The 22649-nt window shown below is 43.7% G+C and overlaps 1 protein-coding gene across 2 annotated transcripts in view; it reads right to left on the bottom strand.

The window, feature by feature from the left end:
• The window catches only part of LSAMP (limbic system associated membrane protein), a 319948-nt gene that overhangs the window by 7964 nt on the left and 289335 nt on the right, over positions 1 to 22649 (bottom strand). The window contains exons 5-8 of one of the 2 annotated variants that reach the window (XM_085326038.1): positions 18358 to 18478; positions 17258 to 17406; positions 5447 to 5497; positions 5240 to 5304 (exon numbers count right to left, since the gene is read on the bottom strand). In XM_085326038.1, the coding sequence (XP_085182164.1) occupies positions 5294 to 5304; positions 5447 to 5497; positions 17258 to 17406; positions 18358 to 18478 (332 nt within the window). In that variant the 3' untranslated portion in view covers positions 5240 to 5293. Of the gene's footprint in view, positions 1 to 5239; positions 5305 to 5446; positions 5498 to 17257; positions 17407 to 18357; positions 18479 to 22649 lie in introns of those variants that run through there. The other variant, XM_085326037.1, reaches the window with a different exon arrangement.

Genomic DNA, 22649 nt, shown 5'->3' with positions numbered 1-22649 from the left:
TTTTTGTTGGTTGGTTGGTGGGGTGGGTTGCAGGCACTAGCCCTCTGGTTCCACTGCACAGCTGCCTCATGCAAACTCCCTGGTTTACACATATACTGACAGGCTTGGCTTTTAAATGCCTTCTGCCTCGAAATGGAGGCAGGGCATTTGTTGTGATTAACATCTACCTTGGCTTGCCTCAAATCTGCAGCAGGAGCTCCAGCACCGACGAGGGCATGTGGGGAAAAGCAGGGCTGAAGCCCTTGCTGAGTGCACCGCTGGGCAAATGCTCTGCAAATGCTGCCAGGGTCTGAACGGTCACACACCTCTATCCCACGAGGTGGCAGCCAACGGCAAAGAAAAACCAACGGGAAAAGCATCTCAGGGCTTGCTGGACCCAGCGCTACTCCCAGGCAAAGCCCCTTCCCTGGCTGGCTGCTCTGGCAGACAGGGGGAAGGGGTAGCCCTGCTCGCAGCCCTGTGAGATGCCCCCAGCCAGGCAGGACCGACCATGCCGCCAGGGCTCCGGCAGCTGTGTCTGCCACCAGCAGAAGAGCTGGGAGCCCAGGCAAAGGCCTTAAGGCACCTGCCCCCTGGCAGAGTCCGTCAGTCTGTCTAGGTAGCTACTTAGCCAGAGGCACCGGCCCTCTCTCTCTCTCAGCCCAGATCACAGCCAGACACCAAATCAGCTCAGGCCTATTCAGCAGATCTGCCCATCAATGTCCTCCCCTAGCTGCATGGTATCTGCAAGGTAAGAGCACTGGCTGGCACTAATGCCCAGGCTTAGTGGCTATGGACAACTGGGGGAAAATCCTGGGGTCCTGCAGAGACATGGATACTAGCAAAGCCCCCATGCTAAAGAAGGGATGCCAACTTCTGCATGCTCAGAGCCACTTTTGCCAGAGGCAGCTCAATGTGGCCCTGTTCATATGGCACAGAACCTGACATCCACCAGTCTGCATCTTTACACAACTACCATGCAGCAGCACCCATCCTATTTTGACTTGCCTTCAGGCTAGCATTCCTCATGAATTGACAGAACTGCTTTTGGGGGTGTGGGGAGGGGGAGAGGAGAGGTGAGAGGCAGATATGTCATCTATCTGTGACAGTAGTAAGAAGTAGAAGTTGTATGGGATGGCATAAAGGAACCAGCCACTCTACTTTCCCCGCACAGAGATCCCTCCTTCTGTCCCCTTGCTTCTCCTAGCTCCCTTTTGCAGCACTGACCGCACTAGCTGCCTAGGTACATAGAGATCTGATGACGTCTACAAGCATTGGAGCCATACAGGGTAAGAGTCACAGAGGCTGATCTGCCATGCCACATAACTGTTGCTGAACAGACTAACGAGGCCAGACCCACAAGCAAATCCATTTGGTTGCACAGAGCCAGGCACCCAAATGCTGTAAACAACATGATGGCTGCCACTAGAAATTGAACCTATGGCTTTCAGGATTCGCAAGACAGACCTTTAAAAGGGGTGGTTTGAGCTGTAAGCAAGAAGCACATACATTCCTGCCTCATATCTTAAAGGGAAAAATCACCTACTTGCCTACATAGAAACATCTTATGTGATCCACATTCACTACTATGGAATCTCCTACTAGTCTTTGGGTCTCTTCATCTGAGGAAAACAAAATGGAGATAGGAAAAGAGAGAGCAGGAGCCTGATTATTCTCTATTCACAGTAACAGGAGCTCAGGACTTGGCATGTCTGCAGCACCAATGGAGGAGAGCCCACAGAGACACTTCAAAGGGCATTGGAAAGCTGCAGGCTCCTTATGTGCTTTGGTGAACCTTCCCTTGGGATCCTGCTAGAGAACGCAAGGAAAACTAAGCATGAGAGGAGAATCAGCCTCCATCAGTTGTTGTTTGAGGATGAGACCAAGAGGAGGCACAGGACAGGTTAAGAGGACTTGTCTGGGATGGGAAGCAGGTGTGATGGTAGCCCAAGTGGAGCTAGAATGCCGTTTTTCAAAGTGCTTTCCACTTTGAGCAGTTCTAGGCTCCATGCTGTTGACAGGCTAACTCTACTTAAAGTGAAGGCTGGAGTCATGTTTCTTGAGCAAAGGAAATGACCAAAAATGAGGGGGGAAGGGGATGAAAAGAAAATCACCGAGGAAGAGGGAGCAAGGAAAAGGGGATATGCAACATACAGGTCTCTCTTTCTCATCTCACTCCCCTGGGGCCTGGAGTGGTCTGAGGTTTTGCACGTGCCAGCTCCTCTGCAGGAAGTCATTTTTCTAGTCTGTTGACTCTCTTGCCAGGGCTTCAGAAGATGAAATCTTTATTATCATGAAGGCTTAAATGGAACGAATACTGTTAATTCCATTTTCAAGGTCATACTTTGAAAGTTATTAATTTCTTTCTTCCAAGGCTTTGCACTCTACTCTGAGGCTTTAGGGATTAGCAGCTTCTACTTACTAGGGTTCATCTGGCTTTTTTTTTTTTTTTTAACTTCTTTCATTCTCCCTCCCCTTTGGAAAGGATGATGTGATTTGCACTCCCTGTTCTTAATGTTCAAGCTGTTTTGTTCATTACTTGCTTGTACCCCATTTTCACTACCTAAATACCTGCTAATATCTGTGGAGTCTTTACTGGTAGGGGCTCACCTCCTGTAATCAAAATCTGACTCCCCTCCCAGGTTACTGGCAGTAACCTGGCTTTTCTAGAAGCAGAAGTTCCACTGTGTAAACTATGGTGGATGCCTTCTAGCAACTATCCAATAAGATTAAGGAAATGTCTCTGATGTCTATCAGTCTTAGCACACTGTTTAATGTCTTCCGGAATTTGGTGAGGTTTTGGCACTAAATGTGTATTTTAGCACTGAACAGTCCTTCCCCATGTTTTGGAGCTCATTCATGATGTACTAAATACTCATCTATCATTCCTCATGTCTTAGTTGAGATTCGTTCTGTAATGGACCTCACCCATCCTTCCCTGAGGCCTAAAGACTATCCCTGTGATTGTATTTCTCACTGACTTTCTAAGAAGGTCACAGTTTTCAAAAGACAGCTGCTTACACCAGTTATCCTAGAACTGGTTTATGGTACTGCTATTCTAGAACTGAACTATTATCCTGATCAATGAGTGCTGGTGACTAGAAGACCAAATATGTTTCAAAGTATTTCATTACCAGATCTGTTCTGTAGATACTGGAAAGCTCCAATATTTTCTCACAGCTGAGAAAAAACAGTCTCTCACTCTTCTCATTCTCTGAATAATTGCAGAAGATTTTTTAAAAAACACTGGGTAAACTACTGATACAAATTCAGTTACTTCCAACTCCCTTGTCTTCAAACTATCCATTAAAGGCTCTCATCCTGCAAGCAAAAGATCTGAAAAATACATAGCACAGGCTCACAGGGGACAGCTAAGCTTTTTCTCTCTGTTTACACTTTTGAGGATATGGAAATCCCTCCCCTCTTCAGACCTCAAGCACATGTGTATGGCACTGCTTCCTCTCGGCAGACCAAAGGTGGCAACAGCATACAGTTTGGCTTCTCATTAGGGAACAAACAGCTATGGACAACATAGGCCCTTCTCAACCTGAGCACACACAGCCCTAGGAAGCCAGTTCACTAATCAGAAGCTCTTGAGCCTCTTGAAAAATTAATATTTTCATCAGCTTTATGTCTGTTTGTTTGTTTACCCGCTTTGTCCCTGCAGTGGTTTTCCATGTGCTTTTCTGGGTATTCAACATGGGATAGGTGGCTGTGAACAGAAACGTAGAAGGACGGTGTCTGGGAAGATGGTCAGTATAGAAGGGGGAGTCAGAGGAGAATGAAATCAGGATGGAGAGAGACCAGCATGCATGAGGTTATGCTGATATCTCTGAAGACCAAGGCCACCTGCTCAGGCTGGCAGCATGCTGGGCTGTAATCCAGTCATATTGCTGTCCCTGCCCTTTTTTCCTTCCCTTCTGGTACCTCTACTGTAGGATTTACCAGAACAGCACTGCAGGACGTGCCTCCTCACCAACCCCCGAACCTGTCCTCAAGGTATCCTCATGGCCACTGCTTCTCTCAGTGGACCCCTTGCACTGACCCTTACAGAGGCCACCCTTGTGGGGTCAGAAGGCCCCTTGTCCTCATCCCTTGTGGTGCAGGAATGGAATGAACCGCAAGTCATGTTTTAGCCAGCGTTCGACAAAGGCTGCTGTGAACAGTGAGAAATATGGTGTCCATGTCATGGGAGCCATATAAACAAGCCCATATACTTCTTTCAGTGAGTTATAAACGTCATCAGAGAAAAGCTGGGCCCACAGACTGGTTCATGTCTCTAAAAGGGTGTCTAAGCAAATATTACTTTGTGTCATCTGCAGCTCCCATCAAAGTACAGATAGGCAGATTTGTGTTTAACTCCAGAATGTGACTCCTGGTCACTCTAAAGCCTGAAAAGTGGAAGCATGCCTTGAATGGTGGTGTGCTGGTCCAGCTCTGGGTAATGCTGGAGCAGAGTCATAGTGGTTTCCTGCAACCCATTCCCAGACTAATCAATTCAGAAGGGAACATTAACTATTACTTACACAGGAACTGAACTGGCTGTTAGCTGAATGAGTCAGATGCAGTGGAACAGCCACTTCTGTTCATCCCTTACATGCTCTAGAGTGTCCGAAAATTGCTCAGTGAGCGTAGGACGTGTCTCTGAGCAGGGGGTGTGCATACAGTGCTCTGGCCTGTGAGCGTACACACACACCAGTGTGCACACCTAGCTGTGACACCTGCCGTGGAGGCTGCCTGACTGGACCTCACTGAGTGTACACTGGTTACAACCCATCATTGCTGTGGACTGAGCCCTCACCCCATTCTTCCCCTTTCTTCTGCCCTCCCCAAACTGCAACGGGAMATGCAGGTGATGGTGAGGAAAGGATAAGTGCAATTCCCCTTTGCTCCCTGTGTGCATAGGCCTCTCCCTTTTGCTGGGGAGCTCTGCTGAGAGGCCTTCTCACGCATGGCAGGGCAACCTTGCCAGGAGAACTTGGCTTTTTCTGCAAGCTTGATTTCTATGGAACGGTTGTTTTCTTTTCCTGTGCGCCCCCTCCCTCCCAAATCCCACACCTCCCTTCTCCCAGTTGTTTTTGTTTTTAGAGAGAGCACTTAGACAGCTGTATTAATCATGCAAGCCCAGCCATGTGTAATGCGCTTTATCAACAGCAGAGCAGGCATTGAATGGCAACCGGTTCACAAGCAGGCCCGGTGCAACGCCTGAGCCGGGAAGATAAACCTGCCGCTTCCCAAACCGACTTACCGTCATGGGTTAGTGAATGGAGAGACTGCTCACTTGGGACAATAACCAGAGGGAAATGCCAATCTGTTAGGCAAATTCTTGAGCGGTTTTCAGTGGAAATGTAAAAAAAAAGGAAGAGGAGGAAGGTGAGAATTACTCTTTGGCCATTTTCTTTCAAGGAAGAGAATTTTTTTTATGTGTGTTTAAGTATTAAATCAAGGAAACAGTGGCTTTCTTCACCTTTCTCCTTGTTGCCCTCCAACCTTGACTTCCAGTTAGCTGTGCTGGCATCTATGCAAGGAAAATCAGAATAGTGAGAGGGAGAGAGCAAGGATTTAGGTACATTTCCTGTGCAGTGTGTACTAGCTCCTCTTGAAAGAGGATGTTCAGCTGGTGGCTTCAGAAGCTCATTCAACATACAGATGTTATCAAGTTATGTGCATCCTCCAGGCTGGGATATCTGGCTCAGGAGGGCTATCGTCTGCATGAGCGCTGCTCTGCAGGGAAATCTGTCCATGCTCCTGCTCTGACGCTATTGGTGTCCCTGCCTGACAACCAATTTTCCGTGGCAGTTGCTCCTCCACGAGTTTGTTACTAATCTCTTCAGCGCAGTTGGGCGCACTCTCCCCCACGTGGTTTCACCCAACCTTCACTCTCCCACCAGGTGGCTGAGTCCAGACCTCTATCTTGCAGTGCTGTCCTGTGTGCTGCAACCTTGAAATGTCTTTGCTATCCCAGTGCAAGGGCCGAGGTCTAAAGAATATCTTTCTGGGACATCCAGTCTCARTTCTTACCCTCTGTTTGCACTCTTCCTCACTCACTGGATTCTCCACAGCATTGCTACTGGAGAGGGTTATGCAAATATATGCACTCCATGGCTTATTTTGGAACAAATCATTCTCAATTAAAATTAATGAACAAAAAGTACAGAAACAGACGAAGCAATAAAGCCATCCCTCTCTCTGCTTCTCTCTCTCCCTATCTTTCTCTCTCTTTTTCTTGTAAGAAAGCTCAATTCTTTTCTCTTGGATTTTTTTTGTAGGAAGAAGCAGACAGKTTTTTTTATTTTTATTTTTTTTAACAGTGTCAGCAAACAGAAACTGTCTGTTGCTATCCAAAAATACTAAGCAATGTTAGTAGCTGTAGAAACAGAAATAATTCTTGGCATTTCTCTTTTCTGTAAGGTGTTTCCAGTTGAAAACCAACAAATCCCCATTACCCTTTATGGAAGACACTATCATTACCTCTGGCTTTGATTTTATTCAGTTTTAACCACATGGTCAAAATAAGATAAAATGTCACGACTTGCTCAATACCTATCATGGAGCAAGAAGCAAACAACATGGTCTGCCTTCCTCTTCATTCTGTTTTATCCTTCTTTTTGCCTTGGCCTGAAATTCCAGCAAGCTTAGCACCCAACATGATCCCAGCCTCCAGTCTCTGCCATCTCTGGCAGAGATGGATGCTCACCCTGAGCAAGAAGAGACGCTTGGTCTGGCTGAGTGTCCACCCTGCAGAGCTATGCCCTTGTGCACTCACCAAATAAAGAATGAGCTTTTTGGAAAATCTGGCTGGATACCATCAGCAGGCAGCAAGGTGAGCCTTGAGCTGTGCTTTCGGTTCAGAGCGATGGGCATTATAACTGAGCTCTGCCACAAATGCTGATGCCCAAAGATCAGCCAACATTTAGGGAAGAGAGGGGCAAGCTCTCCCTAAGTAATCAAGTACACATCCCTATACAGTAAGGAGTACAACTGAACTATGGCTCCTGAATGCCTGAGAATTTAAGGAAATACCTGACACACAAATGGCTCCAAAAGGGCACTCCTATACTTGGTCTCCACAGCCATTATTTTTGTCTRCTCGTTATTTCTGTGTCAGGATTGCAGTAGGACAAATTTGGACTTTTTGGCCTGTTTATGTGACAGCTTCCTCAGCTCTACCAAATAATGAATTGTTTTAAAAGCTGTGAAGGCTTGGGTTTTCACTGACCCTTTYCTGGACTCTGAGAAAGCAAATTTTGGTCTCAGCGGGGAGAGAGAGGATTTCAGAGATGGATTGGTTCCTTAACTGRTCACATTGCACTGAGATGAATGGTTTCTGTGGACTGTTCCAATGTTACTTGCTAGTCAGGAAGCCCTCTCCTATGTTAACCCTTTACAGTCTGATGTATTTCCCCAAGTTTCTTTCTTAAGTTTCAAAATATTCAGATGTTTACCTTTTGCCCAAACAGAACTAGCTCACAGAAGAGCATTCTGCAGAGCAGGACCGGTAAGGACATGCATGTGAGGCAGCGTAAGGGGAGCAGGGATGGGTGGAGGTGATCACTGCAACAGACGAATGCTCTGTTCTCGCAACTAGGACCTCCGTGGGGAGGGAAGTGGGGAAGAGGACTGAGAGGGTATTACAAAAAAGATGCTGTGTTTTCCACTCTGGTCATCAGACCCAAATAAACATCTCTTTCCTCCCTTCCCCCAGCTCCCACCCCCCTGATGAAGGCATTAGTGACAATACAGGTTACAGCTAAATGAAGACTAGCTACAGTCTACAGTCCATCCAGGGTCATTCTCCGATCAGTATGCCTTTTGGCAGAAAGACAGGACTGCTCATTTTCCTTTTCCCACCTCCTCCGCCAATTACTTACACATTACTGCTAAAAATCTTGTTATCCTGCTGATGACTGTAACTGGACTTTGTCTGACCAGGTCCCAAAGATCTGCTTGCATGCTTGAGGTCCTTGCAAGTTACTCCAGGTGGTTCTGGATGCTGCCACTCACTGGGATACAAAGCATCTCCCGGCAGAGCTCCCGATGTGTTCAAGCTAGCCATACATCAATCTGAGAAAGCCATTGATTAATCTGTGGTAAACCCTGGTCACAAAACTCCTGCCAGGAAGACCTATGGGTTTTGAAACTTGTCTGTCTGGCTAAGTCATTTCCATGTGGATGTGGACACTTGGTCCTAATCATGTGAGAGTCTCTGTTCAAAGGGCTGAGGGAGAGGAATGACAGAGGACTGAGATGGAGGTAGTRCCATAACCGCGACGGATGCCTTTGAGGCTAAACAGAGATCCCACTGGCCCTGACCATGGCAGGTGTTCTGAGGAATGTGCAAATTCTCCCCTTTCAGAGGAAAATATTTTGAAAAACACTTGATGATGCAGTAAGGTCCCCATCACGACAGCCTGATGTTGTGTCCTCTCATTAAAATGTGATGTTACAATGCAGGCAGGAAAATGTGATCATATGACATCATACCAGAAGACATTTCAGGGCATTTTGAATGCCCTGCTGCCAAATCAAGAAAGCTGGAACATTTACCAGGTACAACTGTGCAGAGCTGAGAGGTGAATCAGCTGGAGTCCACCAGCCTTCTAGGAAACAGCCTCATCAAATTCAAGTCCCATATATTTACTARAACAGGCTTATTCTGAGTCTCTAGCCTGCCTGAAAGCAAGATGTTTCCACAGCATCTAGCTAACGATAGCAATGTTTATCGTGAGTACAGTGCTCTTCATCTCCAAACACCTTCTTTTTAAAATTAATGCTCAAAATCCTGCAGGGCAGGAAAGTGTTATGGAGGCTTTAGAAAAATGAAATTGAGGCAGGAAGAGGAAGCAGAACATGATTCTGATCACCGAGGAGAGGCTTGTTTAAGAGCTGAGGACTCCATCCCAGAACATAAACTCATTGGGGGAAAAAGGTTAAACAAGAAAACTTTAGGCTTAAGGTTTCTCTGAAGACGAGCAGCAAAGGAAAAGCAAACTTTGAGATAAATGCCAATATCTGTGCTGAATGCCCACACTCAGGAAGCTGCTAGGGGCTTTCAGAAAACAAATGAGGCCTGAGGTATTTAAATTCTACTTTTCCCCTTTGCAAATCCTCTTAGCATGTCCTGGTTCACTGGAGATATCCCAGCATTTGGCGCCACAAATTCCTGAAGACTCCTTGCACAAGTCATGTCACACTGGGATRTTTGTGGAGACGCTCTCAGGAGAATAAGGAGCAGCAAAATGAAAAAAAATAAACAACTTCAAAGGCAGAGGGGAGAGTATTTTAAAGGATTGACTAAAGCTCTGCAGGATGGCCCTGGCAGCCTGATTAGGAAGGGCATTTGGTATGGAAATCTGGGCCTTGCTCACTTGTAGTTTTTGCTTTATCATTTACCTTAATGGGCTAATAACTCAAAACCAACTGTAAACAGAGCTGGCTATGAAAAAAATGAACATTGCCTGTCTGTGGAATTTAAGGATATATAATAAAAATAATCATAAAAAGAAAGAGCCCTGGGTTTTCCATCAGACAAAATTATTTGCCATTGGAAATTTTGCTTAAAAAGAACAACCAAACTAGGAAAACTCCTCAAAATCTTACATCCCAAACCACCTCAGCAACTTTAATTTCCTATCCAGGCACAAGTTTCATTTGCAGTACATACGATAATGGTGTTTAATTGGATTTATTTTTCCACGCTAGGTTCCTAATGGCCTACTTTACTCCTTTTCTCAGCTCTTTGAATGTTATTTACAAATCACTCTCTGGGATTTAATTTTAATGGTAGCTTGATTTCTTTTTTTTCTCCTTTTTTTTAGGTACTTTTCTTTAATTGTATTTGCAGATTTGCCTTTTAAATAGGCAATTGTGGCTACATCCTGAGCCTGAATAAGTTGCCAAGAGCAGAACTTCATTTAAAAATGCAGAGTAGTGTAATGGAGCTGATGTAACACCCAGCATTTATTGTTCTTTTCATGGGAGTACCTGCAGGTGCTACACTTGGGCAGGTGCCCTTTTGCAAAACAATCTAGGTTCATAATGACACTCTACCTCAAAGCTCTGTGCAGGCATTAACTATATAGGACTCAGAACAGCCCCGTGAATATCAGTATCTTCATCATATGGTGGTAAAATAAAGATATGAAGGATCTCTAAGCAACCATTTTTTAAGTGACTAAGGGGACTTATTGCTTTATTGTTGGTTTAGTTTCAAACACCTGCCAATAGCCTCATTTCTGGAACTGTGGAGTCTCCGGGCTCTTCCAGGATCTCAAGGTCACATCAAAACTCCAAATCTCATGCAAGTCCACGCTATACTGCCTTGACCCGAGACATAGGGCAGCATGTGGCAGAGACATGAAAAACACTCAAGACTCCCAATTCCATTTTTGCCTTCATATCACCTCTCTTTGGAATAAACCAGTCAGTAGCATCTCAGCATCTTACGTGCTTTTACCTCACGTTTCTTTTCAGACTCAGTCCCTCAAATGTAGTACTGTGTGACAGCCAGATCTGAGTGTATTTGATAGAAGAATGAGAGGACAAGGTGTTTCACTRTGAAAAGTTTGCACAGCTAGAGTGAAAATCTCTTAGTAGTAATTTAATTTTTAGCTGCTCACTTGTTCCCTCCACCATCTCTGCAAGATTTCAGGTCTGCTTATGCTTTTCATCCAAATCAGAACATACAAGCAAAGATAGCTTAGGACTGGAATACATATTTGGAGTGTGTCTGATGACAAATTGAACCTCGCTGAAGATTGTCCAGAACTGGATGAGGCRCAATATCAGAGGCTCAAAGCTTGGCTAAAGGTTGTTCCTGTTCAGCTGATTGGTTTTGTGGAATGGGAGGGGTAAGGAGAGGGATGAGGAAGGTGAGCAGAAGGGAGCAAATAACATGCAGAAGAGAAGGGATAGCCCTTATTTTCCTGCATTTCTGAGCCATTTTGCCCATCTCTAGCTCTTAGCATTTATTAGGATGATGGAGAATGACCCGGCTAGAGAGCTACTTTGACACAAAACATATACTGACCTGGAAAAGGATTGGGGAGTGTGGGTAAAACTCGTTCTAAGGGGGGAAAAAAAACAATAAGCAACATGCAGGAGAAAAGGACAAGCCAGTTTTCACACTAAGCAAGCAGCAGTTACAAACCTGATGGAACTGTCCATCCTCAAAGCAGATGAACTAGAGTAGATTTCCTATACAGAGCATTTCACTAGCAACACACCTAATACACATCAACATCCTCTGGGACTGGGAGTCAGACAGAAGTCATTTGAAGAACTAAACAAATAATACCAACACAAGCACTTGTGGTGAAGCCAGTTGGAGTTGATAGCCCACATCATCCCTCTAGCTTTCAAAGAGCACGGGGAACTCATGTCATCACCCTACAGCTCCTCTCAGCTATGCCTTCTGCTGGAAGCTAGCCTTTGGCAGAGAAATGAATTGTGGAAGTCCTCCACCTCTAGCTACTGCTTCCACTGAACCTCYTCCACAATGGATTTTTTGTGAGTGACAGGTCCCTTGAAGATGTGAGCATGGGAATATTCACTGAATGGGAATATCAGCTGAATCCTCATGGGCGGTGTGTTTAAGCCTTTATCTTCCTACAGGAACACAGTTTTTGCAGACCCATTAGCCTTTAGTTGTGTGCAGAATCTGCTATCTTGATTGTATGTTTTTAACAGTGCATCCTTGTCATACATCACAGCAGGAAATTGCTACTGGCTTCATACTTYGCTTTTTTCCATGCCAGGATCTCAAAGTATTGCACAGTCACTGAGCGAAACTARGAATCAGAGACCCCAGTCCGAGGTAAAAGGTAGTGTTAATCCCATTTTACAGATAGTGCAATTAATTAACAGAGCAAAGAAGCAATTTGCCCAGGGTCAAATGCTGAACCACACAACCAGGACCAATTGCACAACCAGGAGCAGAATGAAGAATACAAGCCCCTCCTGGACCTGTCTCTAATCAGTGAGTTTCCCTTCATTACCTTCGGAGCTTGCTGGACACTCTGTCCTGACTGAGACAAATTCCTGCTCAGGGACTGGCCATTAGATAGTCAATATAGCTGTACAGAGATGCTATTAAGCAAAAGCTGATAGGCCTGGAGCAATGAGTTGCCTCCTGGCTTACCTGTGGAAATGGTGCTAAGATTACCATYGATGGAGACAGTGCTTGGCAAGTTGCATCGGTAGTCAACTATTATTCTCTGGTCAACCCAGTCCTAACTATTTGGAGACCAATGCTCTTTATATAGCACCCTTGCTGCAAGGAGCTGCTTTTTTTGACTAGCTGGAGCCCATGGGGACACAGCAGGTCAATCTCGTCCCTGTGTCCCTGTGACAATGGCAGCTCTCCAGCCCCCATGGGGCTAATAGAGCTGTTTGAATCCTCAGCAGGCACAGGGGAGATTGTCTCTTGCTAGAAAATACACAGCCAGCCTGGATCTCTATGTTTATGTAGCAACAGGGGACTATTGTTCTGTGAAAGCAGGCTGTTGTGCTGACATGACTTCCTTGTTATTTAGTTTGGTTAAATAACTCAACTCCCCTTTACCTTCTTCCTGCACAGCAGGCTGCAGACTACATAGCATAAGCAGTTAAAGCAAAACACTACGGCCTCATTATCATGCTGCTTTCTATTCAAGGACTCTACCTCTGTTCCTCTAGCCTGCTGAGTGCTGCTTTTATTGCTCCACCCAGGCTCATTAGCAGTGTCTCAGCCTTGCCCCATCTGGCTGTCACCCTAACCACCTTCTCTCCTCTCCTGTGTCTCCCCATTATTAACAGCCCCTGAGAAAACCTGGAGTTTGCACTGTGAGCCTTGCATTTCAGTCACAGTTAAGCTTCAAACCCTGGCAGCAACCATCATAAACAAATATTCATCTACAACAAAGCATGGGCAGAGAGTTAAGAGAAGTGGGGTAAGTATGTGCACAGAGCTGGCACTCATGCTGGGGCACGGCCAAATAATGACGTTAGAGGCAAGCACCAACTCTTCTTAAGAGTGCGTTTGTTGCTGAGATTGTAACTGCTGGACTAAAACGATAACTCTATCTGAAGCCTCTTGAGGAGACAGTGGTGGGCTCCTGCCTRTTGCTGCTTCTAATCAGCATGGGCCTTTCCAGCTGCTGCTTCACCTCCAGATTTCCTTACTCGCTGAAAGGTGCAGAGGATGCAAGCTGTAGAGGATGTGGCAYGGGATGCTGGTCTCCTAAAATTGCGACAGTTTAGCCAGCAGCAGTGCATRAGGATGTGCAGCACTGCCGTGCTGTCTCCTGTTTTATCCTCAGAGATGACCTAGCTCTGCAGGAAACAGAATTTTGGAACTATTTCGGAACASCTTTCATTTCTTTTCTCTACCTTGCTGGAATACACTAGGTGTTGTCTGTACTTCCGTGTGCCTGTGTATATGCGTGTGCTTGCTTATAGCATTGCACAGATGTGTGCATACAAAATTCATGCACATGTAAATTTATGTATGTATATGCTTGTATGGCAGATATGTATCTGGTGTGTACATACACATARTTATACTTTGATGCAGCATGGATTGAGATATAAATTTTGGCTTTGCTCCTAATGTTTCCCATAGCATTCTGTTAGTTAAGTGTAAAGAAAAGAAAACAAGTTCCTTCCCTCATAATACACTCAAGAAAAAAACTTTCCTTTTTTTTTTTGGCACTGTCCTTTATCTCTGTTGTTCTGTGATGGCAGCCCTGGCTGAAGCCAAGGCTCTCCGTTGGACAACTTTCAGAGAGGTTCTCTCTCCCAGGAATGTTATTGCCCTTTTTCTAGGTCTCAGAGTATCTTCTGCTTGCGAGGATTACAAACCATGTTCCTAGCCTGCTACACAGCTGAACCAATGGCTCACTGATGCTGAAAAACATGGTCCTGCCTTCCAACTCCTGATATCCAGATGTGTGGTATGGTGCCCTCTCTTGCATGGGCTCTGGTGTTTGGTCAGCCCTTCCTTTGACTCATTCAGCTCACTAAAACAAAAGAAAACTTTGGGGGTTATTTTGGAGGTTGGGGAGCTTGGTTCTGTTTTTGCTGGTCTAGCTTGTTGAAGTGGCTCAGTGGGTCATCAYTAAGTGCCAAAGTAAGGGAAGCAACGACAGCATGTGGCAGAGAGCAGGTTGAGCATATGGAATRTGGATGAAGGGATGGCAGCAGGCTATTAGATCAGTTGTATCATCGAACAGTACCTGCATACCCTTTYTGCAAACACGTTCCTGGTCACTGTTGGAGACTAGATCCTGGGCAAGACAGACCATTCTTCTGACACAGTATGGCCATTTGTATGTTGCTATAAACTCAGTCTCCAGGAGTGAGGGCTATAAAGCTCTCCAACTACAGCAGGCAGTACTGCTGCAGCATCCCTTAACAAAGATCACGAGCCATCTAATCGTTCAGCTCTGGGGGGCTGCTTTTGTATTTTAATGCATCTTCTGTCTATGGCAGACATCTAAGAAACTCAAACTGTCTGAGAGTTTTTCAATGATAGCAGAGATTTCCTGGAAGTCACCTACTTTTCCCTGTTGCTAAACTGTTCTTTTGTATAATTTTGCTAGCTCCCCTCTTGCTCTCCACCTAAGGCACAGATGCCAGTACCTCATCACTAAGTCTCTAGTTGTCTCTTCACTACTGGCTGCCATTTTTGTACTGCAATGGGATATTGAGGAACCAATGTTGTGTCTGCCTCCCCAGTGGGATGTTGYCTACAATAAGCTTGTTCTCTATTTAGAAAAGAAATAAAATTCCTCCCTGCTGATTCAGTCCACTTGATTCCAAGGAAGAAAAATCACTCAAAGTATTTGAGTATTTGCTGTACCTTGCAAAAGCTTGGCACTGCTTTTTCCTCCTGCCTGGGTGTGTGGCTGGGAGCGTGCATTGTCTGCTACTTTAGCTGTTGTGCGATCTGTAAAGCACTTTTTTTTCCAGCTGGGCTCGTATTTTTTTTGGGCTACTTCCTTCATAAGGCTTGACTCCTTTCACTCATCTCCTCCCTGATTTTTTTAACCTCAGAAACAGCAACTCTAGTCTGCCTGAGGTTTTTTATTCTCTCTTTCTCTCTTCCACACTAACTAAAAGGAGAACAGAGATTTCCTGAAACAATATTTATAATGGCTTTCTCTCTCTGCATGTTGAACAGTGAAGAAACTGCATTTAACTAAGCAACAAAAAATAAAAGCTAGAAACAATACGACAAAAATCTGCAAATCTCTCTCAGCTCCTGAACCTCCATCTTGACTCTTCTGATGTTGCTATTTCACAAGTTCTCTAGTGTTTTCCAGCATAAACAGGACTTCAATGATAAACAAAACCCAACAACTTGAAAGAAGGAAAGCTTTCTTCATACAGATCAGAAGGAGGCCTAAAATAGCATCACTCACTTTATTTCCTTGTAGTAAGTCATCTTTAACAGTTGCCATGTTTCCCCCAGAATAGGTAATGGTAACTTCACAAGATCTCCCTGGGGTCTCTTGCCACTGATGCTACAATCATGGGTAAATCATTTCTTCACTCTGTTTCTTAGTTTACTACTGCAAAATGGTGCTAATAACACTCACCCATTTCCAAATAACTTGTGATGTTAAAATATTCACTGCTAGCAAATCCTTTGAGATCCTTAGAGGTGAAGTACTGAAGTCATGCAAAGTGCTTTTCTAGCAAAACCAACACCCTATCTAAAATCACATGCACATAAATACATTATAGAGTTTCATCTTATATTCTGTTTCAGTGATGCATTTCAGCTCATTTGTGTAAGACCAACCAATAGAGAGGTCCAAATTTAGAATTTAGCCACAAATAATGGGTTCTAAACTTAGCAATATTATTAATATCAGCAAGAACAAATCTGCAGTATTTGAAAACTGTGTTCCAAATTGCTGCCTGAGGATTTTATTTGAATCTCATGACAGTCACAAGACCAGGATGAGAAAGACATTCAAAGTAGAAATTTGCCTTGTTTGTATGCCTCAGTGCTATAGGAAATCAAAGATATCCTWTTTTATGATAATATCCTTATCTATCATTTAGGGGAAAAAAACAAACCTTCCATGGAATACACCTCAATTTTGCAAAGATTCAAAGCACAATGAAATAAATCCAGAGGTGGTAGACACAGAATACCAGTGGATTTGTCCTTCTGCACAATGTCCATAAAAAAAAAACAAAACCAAAAACAACTGTTTCCCGGATGCTATGAGTACTCTAAACACAGACAACAGAAACTAGACTAAACTGCCTCTCAGAATAAGACTGCTTTGCACATCTTATCTTTTGTTCTGTTTATAAAGGTCATGGCCTGGGTGTTTTAATTCAGTTTGGAGTCGTCACAGGAATACAGGCCCCACTCACTCCTGTGTCTGCAGGACCATTCGAGTGGCTCGTTCTGTTGCAGCCTATTTCTGCAGGCAATAACACTGTGCCGTCAAAGTTGAGCCCACGTTTTAGACTTGGAACCCAGCACTAAGTTTTGAAAACTCCACAGTTTATATGGGTATGTGTGGGAGGTGAGGGGTTGGGGCTATATTTACAGYCAGGTTTGAATCAGCAGCAAAATTCAGAACTAGTAAGCAATTCTGTTCTGGAGTTTGGTCTAGCCCCAACTTCTGTTTGTTAAAGTTTACTGCAATAAACTCAATAAATGGATGGCAGTAGATTGAGATGAAAGGAATTTTATTCCATATTTCATCTGCTGATTATGTTTTCCCAATGTTCCTTATGTCCCTTTAAATCATKCTATCTTTTCCCACATTTGCAGGTTTTTTTTCTCCTTCAGTCTTCTCTCATTTTCAAACTCATTTCTTTTTCTTGACTCTCCCTTTTTCTGCCCAGGCTCGGGGACTAGTTCTCTCCWTCTCTCTGAATCACTTGCCATTTCTCAGCTGTCACGGACCCTCCAAACCCTAGCCTTCTGTCTCCTTACTAAAGGGGCTGTCGCTCTAAAGAGATTTTTGTTTCCAGCTTTAAAACAATTTTTTATTATTTTAACAATATTTGACTTCAGCAGAAAAAGTCAATCAAAGGGCTTGACTGTAAACTTTTAAATTTGGCTGGGTTTGTGATTTGCTGTGGCTATGAMCATGCAAGTACCTCAAGCACAGTGTTGAAAGTCAGGTCTGGGCTGGGGGTTTGTGGGGGAGGGGTTTTGGAAAGCAGATGTTTTCCTGAGTTCTGGGTCATAGTGTCAGTGTGCACTTACTACACAGCCTGGTCTTTGTGAGAGCGACCTGGACATCCCTTCACCCTCTCCCATACTTACTGTAAAGGTATAGGCTGGCATTTGTGACTCCCAGCTTGTTGGCAGCCACGCAGGTGTAGTTCCCATAGTGTTCTTCAGTGACATTGGCTACCACCAGCAGAGACTGGCTCCCTGTGCTCTTTATCTCCAGACCATTGGCGCTGTTTATCCTGGAAAGACAGCAGAAGAGATGAGCAGTGCAATGGCAGTTATACTGGGGAGGAAATCACTGCCCAGAAGGTGGTAAATGAAAATAGTTCAGACCAGCTGATGGGTGAGGATGGGGAGAGGCAGGAAGGMGAGGTGAGAAGAAGGAGGACAAAGAAGAAAACCATTGAAGGAAAACAAAAGGTGGGAATGAATGAAAGAAAGAGTGCARTAGAGGGAAATACCGCTGTTACCAGTGGAGAAGCCAGGTGGGGAGAAAAGCTAGAGGAAAGAGAGGAGCCCTTTACCTAGCACTAGCTGACACTTGGAAATGCAGTGGTCAGCTGGGGGCTAGCCTGCACTTGAAGAAAAGGCTTTTAGTAGAAGACACTAATAATGTGTTCTAATGAATGCATATAGAAAAGCCAAGTCACCTCTGAGCCTGTGCACATGGGTCAGCTTGGAAAATAGGTTAATAAAACCACCCTTTTAAGGCAAGGTAGTTCCTCAGGTATAAAGGACAGATCTTGTTTCTCATATTTGGCTCATATGGWCATCCAGGTGGCTCAGGTCACATGAGTGGGAGAAGCTTACATTTCAGCAGCACCTAACCCTGGATGAAGGCAGCTAGCATGGTGTTACCTAGTTAGAGACTTAACACTGCTTATTTTTGCATTTTTATTATGAGCTATTTAATGCATGAACTTTGTTAGGAAGAAAGCACTTTTGATGTCTTAATTGTGTGTTGGCCCATTATTGACCCTCAGCGTTTCCTTCAGTGTCCTGGTTCAGAGGAGAATTGCCTCCTTCAGCCCTGGACATGTTGAAATTGACTAAGCCGAGGGGACAATCATGATTTGTGTGATTTGTGGAGAGTAATTTATTTTAGAAGAAGATTTGAGGAGGACAAGAAGTGATTCTCTAAGGATTCCCTATTGCACAGACTAAAAAGAAAAGAACGGAAATGGTCTTACCTGGTGTCATCTCTGTACCACTCAAAATCAGGTGTGGGCACTGCTGACGCCTCGCACCGCAGTAAGGCTTGTCGTCCTGTAGCCGCTTCATTGCTCTTGGACTCTGTGATAGTGGGAGGGTCTGCAGAGAAGAAATGCTTATTCATTTCACGYGTTTGCAGGTGGAAGGAAACAGTGAAACTAATTCTGGGCTGGCTTTCTCATGTGAACCATTTGGGCTGATGGAGGCCCACAGTTGCTGCTTTCTATGGCTTATTCTCCCCTCTGCTTTTAGAGCATACCTGCTCTTTGAACTMTCCCTAATACTGTACGTTAGCACCATTTCTTACTCCTGCTTCTCCACAGTGGCACTGAATAAGGCTCTGCRATAAATACATAGGCATAATCAGGCAGAATTAAGGTTAACGGTGGACTTCTGTAATTTATGAGTATTTACTTGTGCATACTTAGTTCACATAGGCTCATCAGAGAGAAGAAGATTAGGGAAAGACTTCAAGGCAAGTCACCAAGGACAAAAGCAAGACAGCAGAAGTAAATGGAAGAAGCTAGGAATTAAACACTATTGTGAAAAATTATTTTCTGTACAAACTCTGTAATATCAAATATCTAATATCAAAACTATAATAAGAAAGGAAGGATCAAGGGCACATGTATGAGGCAGAAATACATTCATGGCTAAAATGGAAAGGTTTTAGCAGGAGATAAGGGTGATCAGCAACTCTGAAAACCAGACCACTTATCAATATGCCTACCTCAGGTATCTAGGGCTACAAATTCTGCCCAAACCTTCCTGAACATTTTGCTTTGTCACAAGCTCCAGTAGGGTTTGTTTGTGATCACTGTGCATGAAGCTTGTCCTCAGCGCAGCATGGTGCTCCCATCCACCAGTTAATTTGTAGCCTGAGTGTTGTGGTATGGGCAAACAAAAGTTGGAATACATATCAGTACACTCTACTGGAGCAGGGTCTCAATGCTGGCTTGGTGCCAGGTAAGGCAGCCTCTGGTGCCTTCACTCTCAGCCATGTGTTCAAAATATTAAGCGACAAGCTTTACAAGTTAAAAGGCAGAATTATTTCCACCTGACTGCTGACAGAGATCAGAGAATAAATGTCTTATCTATCATCACTAGTACCTGAATATCTTGAGATTCTGGGAATGCAACTCAAGTTTGCTGAGACTCAAGTCATAAAGCACACTCTGTGTGTACAAAGTACAGTTCCTTCTCCTGTATCTGTTCTGGCATTGAAAGGCCAAAAAAAAAAAAAAAAAAAAAAAAAAAAAAAAAAAAAAAAAAAAAAAAAAGGAAACAAAATGGATTGTGTCAGTCAAATAATAAAAAAAATGATTTAATCTGGAAAATATATGGAAAGGAAGTTTGTTGTGAACACATTAACCATCTCTATGTGATCCCTTTCCTGACCTTAACCAGGATTTTATGCAGGACTTTAGGGATATTGCAGTGTGCCCTCTAACATCATAAATATTAATAAGCGTACATAAATAGGTTCCTACATTCAAAGGCTGTGGATTCAAGTAAACACTTTAATTTATGAAGGAGGAGGGGTAAAAAAAGAATAGTGAAGGTGATGTTTTTAAGCATCTTTGATTTTTTTTTTTTTTGCTTGAGTAATGTATCTTGTTGTCATCTGCAATGAGACAACCCTTTTCCACCTCATTGAATCCAGTGCATGAGATGAGTCATGGGAAGAACAGGTACCTTTCTATGGGTGTAGAAGATGACAACACTAGGCCAGTGCCCTGAGTGTTCGCTCCTCTGCTTCCCGCCAGCAAACCGAACCTCTTACTCTTAGCAGTCCCTGTAGCAGTCATGGCCCCAAGCTTTCTAAACAAAACAGCCCAGGTGGATGAACAGGCCAAACTTCAGCAGCTACCTGTCTTGTTAAGGCACTACCAACCCCAATGACACTGACTGCTCAGCAAACAAGTCTCCTTGCTGCAGCACTCCTTCACAAGAAGCAGTAAGGCAAAGGTGGGGGCTCTGCACAAATCAATGTATTGCACTCAAAAACCAACTGCTCTGTGTTTAGTTGCATGCTGTGGGAGAAGCCAGGAGTGCATTCTCCTTAGGGCCCTCAAGTCTCCTCTAGGCCTCAGTTTCCCTATTTGTAATGTGAAATGGTCATTACTCACAAAGCCTGAAGAGGGTGATGTACACCAAAGCAAAGAGATGATGCTTTCTGCTCTAGTCGGGGCTGACAAACTGCATACTTCACAGTGCAGTGGATGGTAAGAGATGGCCAGGAAGCTGTTGAGGTTGGGCAGGTCCCATTTTTCAAGCCTATTGTAATTCTCACAATTTCAGCTCCTTGTGGTAGTGTTTAAGAAAGCAAGATAAGTAAAGATGTAYGCAAATGTCTAGCTGTCATTCCTCAAATAGGACTAAATTTTTTCCTGTGCATGGCCCTCATGACCTCAGAGTTTGCTCACTTTCTTCAGAAATGAAAGATCTGTCCTAAAGGAAATTACCATTTGTTCACATTCAAAATTCATATTATGATACTATATCATATTATATTATGATATAACATTAAAAATGTTTAAAATCTTAGTATAGTAAAGCTATCATGAGTTGAAACAAAGTCAAAAGCAAACATTATGACTTTATACAGACAATCTGTTTCAACTGCATTAAATTCATCATTTAAATCATGTTTCACAGAAATATTTGAAAATATTAATTGCTTCTTATGGAATTTCTAAGGTTTATAAACTCAGCTGTTTTTGACAGAAAGAACCTTCAGCTTTAGTTTAAAAAAAATCTGTTACTAGGCCTTATTGATTTCATTTGCATTGAATGGATAAATGTGTAAAGTCAAATGGATCTGTTTAACAAAGAAATTACTCTGGAGTGGCCAAGTCGCATCAACTGCAGAACTCGGCTGAAGAAGCAGTCTTTATTAAACAGCCACTGTACAATTTCTAAGACAATTCTAACAAATGGTGTTGATTGTGAAGATGCTGAAGAAAGTCCAGAAGTGATGCCAGTAACCTCTACTTCTAAGCAAGACATGCATTGATCTGATGGGATAGCTCAATGGRAAAGAAAGGGAAGAGAAGTAAACATGCTCTAGCTGACCCTGCTGAGCAGGGAGGTTGGACTAGATGATCTCCAGGGGTCCTTCYAACCTTACTGATTCTATGATTATAAGAATGGTATGAAAAGGTGCTAAAATAACATGAGGCAGTGAGTAAGATTAGAATGGGCTGAAAGACTTGTTGCTGTCAGCTCTCTGTCCTAACTCGCTCCCAGAGATTGCTACCCCTTAGTCAAAGATTATGAAAAGGAGTGTGTGTGCACTCTGAAACATGTCTATTTACATTCCATAGTACTAATGTTTATTACATCCAATTTAAGCTTAGATTAATATTCTAGTGTGTAAACTAAGCAGGTCAGGAAAACATACACCTCCCATTCATTCATCCCTGCTGCAGAGGTATTAGCCACCAATAAGGAAACAGAGCAGGTAGCTAGAGATATTTATTTTAAATTACTCCAGTGCCAAATATGAGCCATCCAAATATTGAGGTGGACATCCAAACACACAGTATTGTAAGAGTAAAGGCCATCTGAAATACATTGTGTCACTGTCAGAAGAGCACGCCTACAGAGTGAAAGTGGATATGTGCCCATGCATATACCAGCAATGCCACCCACAGCCCACTCACTAKATCAACACAGGGCTTGGATTCATACTAGGTTATGAGTGTGGGGTGTAGAGGTGAGCCACATATCTAATTGTGCTTGTAAGTGTTTTTAGGTAGACAGCAATCATTTCCTCTGGTTAAGACCTTTTCTGTATTGCATAGGTGCAAGGATGGTCTCTCCTAGTGAGAGCTTTATGCTAATAACATAAAACCAGGATAAAAGTAAAGTTTGYACCTTCTCATTAACGGATACCTCTAATTCATATTCCCCCAGGCCCTGGGGTATGATACCCAGATAAGCACTGCCTACACAGGTGCAGGCAAATGTGTGTTTATTCTGAGCTGGCTGAACCCTTATCTATTCTTTCTGCCATGTTGTAGCTTCTCTTTGAGCTACATATACAGCTATATTCTCCTGAATATCAGTCAACAAAAACAAGGCATCACTAGCATTTCTCAGAGGAGAGAAAGGAGTAGCTCATAGTTTCTCTCTRTCTTCCTCCTCCTTCTCTCTCTCCCTCTCCCCTCTTTTCTTTCATGTATATTASCAAGTTTAATGCACAATCCTGGAAAAAGTCTCTGATTTCAGGTAGTTTCCTCAATCCTCCCCCCCCCACACCCCCTTT

Source organism: Rhea americana, unplaced genomic scaffold (assembly GCF_003343005.1).
Source record: "Rhea americana isolate MKP2758 unplaced genomic scaffold, rheAme1 scaffold_126, whole genome shotgun sequence".
In the NCBI taxonomy this organism is placed as follows: domain Eukaryota; kingdom Metazoa; phylum Chordata; class Aves; order Rheiformes; family Rheidae; genus Rhea; species Rhea americana.
This window is presented reverse-complemented; position numbering and strand designations above follow the sequence as displayed.